At 47.4% G+C, this 8,897-nt stretch overlaps 1 protein-coding gene across 1 annotated transcript; it reads left to right on the plus strand.

The window, feature by feature from the left end:
• The first annotated feature begins 4,767 nt into the window (after positions 1–4,767).
• On the plus strand, positions 4,768–6,488 carry LOC137668946 (C2 calcium-dependent domain-containing protein 4C-like). Its single transcript, XM_068410762.1, has 2 exons — positions 4,768–4,846; positions 5,132–6,488. Exon 2 carries the CDS (start codon positions 5,187–5,189, stop codon positions 6,486–6,488), a length of 1,302 nt encoding a protein of 433 aa, XP_068266863.1. The 5' UTR covers positions 4,768–4,846; positions 5,132–5,186.
• Positions 6,489–8,897: the final 2,409 nt, after the last annotated feature.

The raw sequence follows: 8,897 nt of genomic DNA on the forward strand, positions 1-8,897 counted from the left end.
GCTTGGGAATTGCTGCTAGTGAAAGTTAGACTCTACCTTCATGTTAAAATGTCTGACAGAAAACAGAATGGAGCAGCTCATCTACTCTTGGGCACTGGATTGTTGCAGGGGTAAATATTTCTTTAACCGGTTAAAATGCTAGACTGGCTTTTCCATAAATAGCATCCGAATCTTATTGACCTTGGACACCATGCTTTATCTGAAGTACGTTTCATGCTCAAAGCTGATTTTTGCATTATGGGGCCTTAAAACCTGGAAAGCATGCAGTGAAAGGAATTTTAAAAGCATGCAGGGACAAGAAATTTAACATCATGTATACAAAATAATGAAAATGTTTTCAGATTTGAAACAGACATGAAGTAGATACTGCCTGGAATTGAGTGTATTTCCACTGTAAACATGGAAAGGCATTTAAAGCCAAATGCACTTAGATCCCTGTATAGTCCTATGCTTCAGACTGAGAGGTTTTTTGCTGTATTCAGTGGCAGTGGAATTAGGGACAGCATAACCTTCTTGGATTTTGCATGGCAAATGTCAGCTTCTCATCACAGGACCATGTAATATCCTAGAAAGAACAAATTCTTTAGCTCGTACCTTTAGATTTTTAGAGTTCATACTGCTGTGACACAAGGTACTTGAGATACTTTGCATAAAGTCCCAAAGTGCCTGCAGGGCCCTATCACTCCTGTGCTCTACCTGCCAAGCAGCATTTGGGCATCTGTTCTTTCATTTGCTCATTTAAAGGAGCATGGACACTTCTCATAAAGCTATGCAGAAATTTTCCTTTGCTGATGAGATAAAATATAAGCTACTATATGATACAAAATAAGAAGAAAGATAATGTTTTCAGATGAGATTTGTTGAATCTCTGTGACTACTTTCTATTACTATACAACCAATGCAGAATTACTTGATTGAGGCCAAAAGGGTCCGCAGACTGCTAATAGATACCTTTGATCTTTGTCAAAATGACAGGAATGAACCCATGTGCTATAAATTTGCTCATGATATCAATCTCTAACAAAAAAAATCCACCTCAGTTGGTTGGGGTTTTTTTCCAAGAAACAACAGCTGAATTGCTGCTGCTTTCTTTTGGAAAATAAGGCTGAACAGCCTTATTTATTCTCACAGAAGCCTGTGGAAATTTTGCATATTTTGGGTAGCATTATGCACTAAGCCATTTCTGTTGCTTTAAGAATGGCAAGCTGTTGTATGCTGTCTCATCCATGCCTGTCTTCCACACCTCCTCCTTTCACAGCAGAGCCAGTGGTTTTTCTTTTTTATCTTCCCACTCATCTTGGCAGGACAGGAGGGCTCCACCTCCCCTGGTGCACATCATCCAAAGGCTGGCAGCTCCTAAAGACCTCCTGCCTCTACCCACTGTAAACCACTGGCCCGAGGGAAAGGCTTCCCCTTGCACTTCCAGGCCCTTGAACCAGTCAGTGCCATTGATGAAGACGTAGAAAACAGTTCTGAATTTGTGTAATTGTTCCAGGTAGAGATGTCTTTTACCGTAAGAGCTGCACTGCCCAGGCTTTGCAGTTGTACGGGGTAATGATGTTCTCTTCCCTTTACAGAAATACGCTATGGTAGTTTGTGTGTATGTGCAACATCCCCATGCTCAGGAGCTTGTATAACTACCAATTGTTTTTATCAATAACCAGGACATTGCTATTGTTTGCAGGAAAATTAAATAATTTGTAAACTTAACACCGAATAAAAACTTAGATCAGCTCAGTCAAACAAGAACAGAAAGCTTTCTAGGCATCTGGCAGGCTAGGTTTCCAACACGTTTTGGCTGACACCGATTTGTTCACCTAAAGGCAGGGGCAGCCCCCCCGCCGGGCAGGGCAGTCCCCCCGCCGGGCAGGGCAGCCCCCCGCCGGGGCGCAGCCGGCAGGTGGGGCCGGGGCCCGCGGCCAACCCCAAGGGAGGCGGAGCGGGGCCGGTGGGGACACTGTACCGAGTGAAGTCAAAACGGCAGCAGAGAAATAAAATCAGTGCAACACGTAAAGGAAAAATCCAGGCTTCGACCCGTGCTGCTCGGGGAGGAGATTTCCTTTTTTCACATCTTTTCCAGCCCCTGGCCACATCCCAGGCTTTCACCTGTTATTTGGTAGGGGAGTTGTAATAAGGCCTCGCCACACATTAGATCCCTTCCGCTTTAAAAGTGGTTTATTGCAGACACATTTTTTTTTATAGCAACAGGAAGCCTTGTTGGCAGCGTATTTTAATTATGCTCTGAAGCTAATCAAGGAAAGGGAAACCTTTTTGAACACAGGAAGCTAAACATCTAATCATGCATTTGAGTGCCTGTTTCCACGGGGGATGTACAAGTACTTAAGTGTTGCTGAACTCCCAGCACATCAGCAATCTGTTAAATGGTTATAAAGTGCAGGCTTTATTAGGAAGGGGAGGATACGTACCACCCAGCGTTAGGCACCTGCGCTCTCTTTCTTTGCAGTCACGAGAGGGAGAGGCGCATCTGAGACCAGGAGACTCCGAATCACACCCTGGAAAAAACCTAGTTCTTGTCACTAACTGTAGAGGAAGCCTAAAGAGACTAAATGGGAATTAAGTACCTGAAACAGGGTAGCTACTTTATTTCACCACTCTTAGCTGTGGACTTAGTATACCTGAGGCTAATTGCCCTAACTGAACTACTACTGTGAATTCTTACTGGAGGTAATAATGTTCCCACTAAAAAGCTCTGTTTCCTTCATTTTTAGTGTCAAATCTTTCTTTGGTATTAAAAGTAGAGGTGTATGTGGAGAAGGACTTTTTACAAGGGCGTGTAGTGATAGAATGAGGGGTAACAGTTTTAAACGAAAAGAGAGTAGATTCAGATTAGATATTAGGAAGAAATTCTTTACTGTGAGGGTGGTGAGACACTGGAACAGGTTGCCCAGAGAATTTTTGGGGACCCTCTCCCTGGAAGTGTTCAAGGCCAGGTTGGATGGGGCTTTGAGCAACCTCGTCTAGTGGAAAGGTGTCCCTACCCATGGCAGGGGGGTTGGAACTAGATGATCTTTAAGGTCCCTTCCAGCCCAAACCATTCTATGATATATTGGAACGAAGCTCACTTATTCCTTGGAAGCTATATGGTATGTAATGCATGATGTATAATACTATATTGCCTGGTCTGAACAGGTAACATCTCTGTGGTGCACGTTCTGCTGCCCAAAGGAGAGCATCCTGATGTCTCCGATAGCTCCCCTTACTATGCTGCTGAAAAGTCTCCCTAGCTGGGGAAAGCACAAAACCCTTTCTTGGAAGCCTCTAAATTAGATTATTTGAACGACATGCATAGCAAGTAAGTCCATTTAAGTAATCTGCAAAAGCGCTGACAACTGAAATGTTACTGGGACATTTGGGGTGTCCTGAACCTTTTTACAAAGCATGGCAGAAAGAATTTTCTGTGATTTGAATCGCTAGAGGTTTATTATGAAAGTGAATCTCAACTGGGATAAAACAAGCAGGAAAGAGGCAAGACTCAGACCCAGAACACGTGTGCTCCCAGCTACATCTTTCAGGAGGTTCAAAATGTTCCCTGCCCTGTAACCCACTTGATTTGTTTTCTCTGAGCACATCTCGTATATGTCAAGCACTCAGTAAACATGAACTTTAGCTCTTCAATGGGAAAAGGAAAGAGAAAAATTATTTGTCTACTGTCACTATGTTACAGGCATACAGCTTCAACTGAGTATTTAGCCAACCTGTTTGGCAGGCCTTCCTGGCTTTGCAGTTAAGGTTCCTATTTGCAGCTTGCAGAATAATTATTGAGAGTTTGCAGAGGTCCGTCCAAGTTCTGCTGCATTACAGAACTGTGGTGAGAAAGCTCAGGGATCCCGCCTGGCCCTGTGCAGTGCCTGTTAAGCGTCATGCATGCCTGTGCTTTTGACATACTCCATTTCAAGGTGACTTGCCATAGCATTTTCTGCCTTGCCTTTCTCCTCGCTGCATCTGCATTCCTGTTTCTGTTGTTGCTCAGTGTCAGTGATGGGACACGGGGTCAGGGCTCGGTTGCCTCGTGTTCTTTGTGGATAATAAGGAGGGGGGTGGGCACACATTCAGATGCCGAAAAGCAGTAAATTTCTTTTCAAATGAGCTTGAAAAACCGCAATCCCCAGTTCCTACTGCTCTAATGCTGGAAACCCGCCAGGATCTCGAGAAGAAAAGAAGCACCGAGACAATTCTGCTTTTGTCCCGGGTTTGTTAGTTAATCTCGAAACACCTCGGGACGCCTCTGTAAATAGATATTAATCAAAAAGAAACTGGAAGCAGGGAAGGACGAGGGGCTCCTTGCTGTACGGGTGGCTTTGGCCACCCTGCGAGCGCGGGGCCGGGCGAGGGCAGCCCGATCCCGCCGCGCTGCCGAGCGCCGGGCGCAGCTGCTGCCCCGCGGGGGCGTAGGGCGTTAATGAGAACGCGCTGTCCCGTGAAAGGCTCATTTTCCACGGTCCCTCCCCATTGCCCCAGACACGTCCCCGGAGCTCAGCGCGGCGCCCGGCGAGGGGCAGCTGCCGCGGCGGTGTCCGTCCTCCTCCGCCCGAGAGCAGGCGGTGGGAGCGCGGTGCGGGGGGCGGCCGCCTCCCTCCGGCAGCCCGTCCCCTCCCTCGGCCGGCCCGGCAGCCCGTCCCCGCCCTCCGGCAGCCCGTCCCCTCCCTCGGCCGGCCCGGCAGCCCGTCCCCGCCCTCGGCGCGGGTGGGAGGTGCCCGGCGCCGCTAGAAAAGGGCCGGCTCGGGGTGGGCGGCGGGCTGTGCGCCTGGAATCTCCGAGGGTTTCTGAGGCTGGTTGGCAGTGAGCGAGGGCTGCTGGAAAGAACAAGTGGCTTGCACTTGGCAAGGTACGTCCTCTGCTAAGGGAGAATACGGTGGGGTTTGTCAGAGACGGATGTTTTCCTCTGGTAGTGACTCGATACTGTTTTATCTCTTTAGTGGTTTAGTTCTGTTCTTGTGGTGAAATCCATTTGACTTGCTAAAGATAATGTGCTGGGCAGAGGCTGTTTTGGACCTGTGGATTGACTGGGCTTGTGCCAGTCCTGCCTTGAATAGCATTCTCCGTGCGTTGCTTGGTTGTAGGGTGTCCAAGATGGATGTTCATGTACTTCTGCATCTCTGTGTCTCTACAGGTGGATTTGAACTTCAAGCTTTTCCCCTTCGAGGACCTCCTGCCCAGCTACAGTGATGTGGTTCTGGGAAAAGATCAGAGCATCCCATGGAAATGGAAATCTCCCTAGCTCCTCCTTCCTGGGACTGCCATCTGGCCAAAATCTGCCTGAAAAAGCTGGACGGGGGGCTGCTGCTTATGCTAATGTGCTCACCCCTGACAGAATCCCTGAATTCTGCATTCCCCCCAGGCTGACCAGCTCTGGCCTTGTTAAGGGCACTAGCTCCCACCAGGACCACAGTTCAGAGGATGCAGATTTTGATTCTTCTGATTACAGCCCCAGCTCTGCTTTGCCACATGTCATTCAGGTGGAAAGTGCTGAAGAGATCCCAGCTCTGGAGGAAGAAAGCACCAACTCGGACCCACAGTCCCAAGCAGCACTCTCCCTGCCTCACTTTCCCAGAGCCCCCACTTCCTATGGCTTCTGCACTTTGCTGGAGAGTCCTCACACCAGGAGAAAGGAGTCCATCTTCCATGGTGAGCCATGTGGTGCTCTGCCCAGCCTGATGCTGTCTCGATCCAGAGCTAACACATGCAGTGGCAAAGGGAGTACGTCTAATCCCATTGCTATCAGCTTTGCTTCTGTGAGGCTGCCTCCCAAGCATCTCTCTCTGCATAGGCAAGGCGCCTGTGACAGCGATACTGCCTCCTCCAGCGATTCCTCTCCTTTCAGTTCTCCGCTTCTCAGCAGGTCACCTCCCAGATCCTGCTCCCTGATAAAAACACGAAGTCAGGAGGGATTGCTCTGCCGAGCGCTGAAAGCCAGGAACAAATCCAGTGTGGCCAGGAACAATTCTCTCTCTACAGAGGAGAGCAGCTCCACTGATAACAGCCCCAGTGCCATCAGGCGGGCCTCAGAGGGGCTGCTTGCCACGCGGAGCTTTAGCATGTCCTGTTCTCCCATCTTTCCCCTGGACCTGACCTGCAGCCGGGAGAGACTAGTGGGAGAGAGCACTGTGGTAATGGACAAGGGAGGCATGTTAAGGCTATCGGCTGAATACTGCTCAGAAAATGAAAGGCTGCGGATCCGCCTGATCAGTGCAGAGGGTTTATATGATGACTGTGTAGAACCCAAAAACATAAACTGCTGTATCACCTTCTCCCTGGTGCCAGGGAAAACACAAAAGCAGAGAAGCACTGCTATAAAGAGAAGCAGAAATCCCATCTTCAATGAGGACTTCTTTTTTGATGGCATTGCAGAAGAAGAGCTTGACAGCCTCTCTGTAAGGATGAAAGCAATGAATAAAGGGTGCAGTATGAAACGGGATTACACCTTAGGAGAACGGGAATTGTCTTTAATGAGTATGTTGTCAGTGTAATACTTCAAATATTCAAACAGTCTAATTTTGTCTTCTGAAAGTTTTCTAGTAAATAAAGTTTTGGGTTGACTTTTTTTTTTTTCAAAGAATACTTTAAAGCACTGTGTTGCTTGGTATTACTCTCATGCTGTTGTGCCTTATTTTGCTGCTTAACATGTCAAACTGTGAGGTATTTGCTGTTAAACTAAAAGGTGGCCCTGAAGCAGACCAACTGCCTGTGGAGTAGGAGAGGAGGGCAGAAGGACTAGTTTGCCTTTAAGATAAAGGATTAGGCAGTTGCCAAGTCAAAGCTGTTCTTGTTTATGGCTTTCAGGGTGTGGAAGGGTTGTTTTTCACTCACTCTGGTCCCTAAGCAGGTACACAGCATGTGCGCACAGTAGACACTGAACTCTGTTGCAGCTCCCAGGTACTACATCAGTTAAGTAGACCATTTTGACAGCACTCATATTTACAGAAATGAATGTTTTTATGTGTCCTGTGTTTGGCGCGGGGGAGTGGGGTGGAGAGAGTTTGTTTGGGAATCAGCCCTTCTACAATGGAGGTGGAGGATTTGGACTCCCAAAGCAGGTGTAAGCTTGTGTTGAGGATAACAAGATCAGTTTCTGAGCAGCAGCTAGAAGCCACTGCAGGCAGGGCTCCCTCTCTCTCCACAGCCCTATACTATCAACACTGAACAGTGAGATGGCTCCTGCCTGGAGTCACTATGGAGCGGGTGATTGCTGTAGCACACTTAGCATCTTCATGTACCTTTCCTTTCCATGGTTGATTTCACAGCTGTCAGGATGAAGTTGCCAGGTAATTGTAATTGTGTTTTGGTGGAAATGTACCCTGGAGCTATAACCCTCAGCAATTCAGCTGTTACATCCTTTCTGAAACTGAAGCAGGTAGGATAAGATATCAATATGGCAAGGGCAAAGGATAGTTTGGGATCTCTGGGTTGAATTCCTGCTTCAGCTACTGACTTGCTGCATACCTTATTCAAGGTATCATTGTGATCAAATTAGGATAATCTTTCTCTGTCCTGTACCAGCAAATAGTGAGCAGCTAAGGCACTTGCTTTAACACCACGAGAGACACAAAGGTGCGGAGCTTTTGCATGCTTGAGACCACCTTCCTTTTTGTTTTTCTGCTGAGGTGGACTGTGGTCTAGGTAGAACAGATAAACTCGTAGAAACTGCAGCTGTGTGAGTGGGAGGAGGCAGAAACTCTGTCTTGAAAGTCCAGGCCTGTTGCTGCCTCCCTTGATTAAGTTGCAGGCTTCATTATGGGAAGGTAGATAAGCCTTAATGGAGGAGCAATCCATACAGGCGTGGGGCACAGAAAAGGAAGGTTTTCTTCTGTGTTCCCCGTGAGGCTGTAGAACCAGGGCTTTGCTTGTGCCAAATCTACAGCTTAAAAGCTCTTTCAAAAAGATTTCTAGCAGATTCTCCTCCTGCCCTATTCTGGCAAGAGTGTAACAGCCTCCAAATCATGGGATTATTCATGGAAGGTTCTGGCGTTGCTTGGCCACTGAATCATTTGATTCTGTTTCAGACTTAAGTACCCCAGGAAGGATTTTTTTCCTTCTCCTAGCAGAAAAAGCCCAAAGGATGTTAACTGCGACCACGAGTGCTCAGAAAGACCCACTGCTAATCCTTGATCCAGCTCACGTGAGATGCTTCTAAAAACAGAATGCTCGTACAAAGGGCAACTTGCACAGGAGAATGGCTGGATATATTCCCAGAAGCTGATTAAAATCAAATGGAATAATAATCCCTTTGTGCTAAAGGAAAGAATTAAATGTACTGACACACTGCACAGCTGGAGGTGATGCACTGACACTTGTATCCTTGAATCAGGGCAAACTGACTATAAGGGAAAACCTAAAGGAAGTGCGGAGAAGTGAATTTAAAAATGTGACTTCAAGGAAGAATCAATAATGCTGCAAAAATAAAGCCTATTTAATTGGTTATTGCATGGGGTCTCCCAAAGGAAGGCAGAGGCTCCCTCTTCAGGCTTATCACTCATCCACCATCACAGTTTTAGTTCTTGGGACTTAAAGTCTCTTCACAGCTATACCCACATGGAGAAAGAGGCTGAGATAGTACAGAAGAGAACAGTTACATGTGTCAAAGGATCACATACAGTCACACTACACTGGGTATCTATCTGCCCTGTGGTACGCACTGTGCCAGTGTTGTACTGCAGGGACACAAAATGACAGAATGGTTGAGGTGGGAATGGGCCTTTGGAGACAGTATTGCCTGACTCCTGCTGAAACCAGGGTCAGCTCCAGCAGGTTGCCCAGGACCACGTCCAGTTGGGTTTAGAGTGTCTCCAAGGACAGAGACACCACAGTCTGCTTGGGAACCCTACTCCAGTGTTTTACCACCCTAACAGTAAAAAAGTTTTTCTTTCTGCACAAGTGAA

The sequence above is a fragment of the Nyctibius grandis genome, chromosome 11 (assembly GCF_013368605.1).
Source record: "Nyctibius grandis isolate bNycGra1 chromosome 11, bNycGra1.pri, whole genome shotgun sequence".
Taxonomy (NCBI): Eukaryota; Metazoa; Chordata; class Aves; order Nyctibiiformes; family Nyctibiidae; genus Nyctibius; species Nyctibius grandis.

Coding starts and splice junctions, on each gene's coding strand:
- LOC137668946 (XM_068410762.1), top strand. CDS start 5,187: ATGTGGTTCTGGGAAAAGATCAGAGCATCCCATGGAAATGGAAATCTC.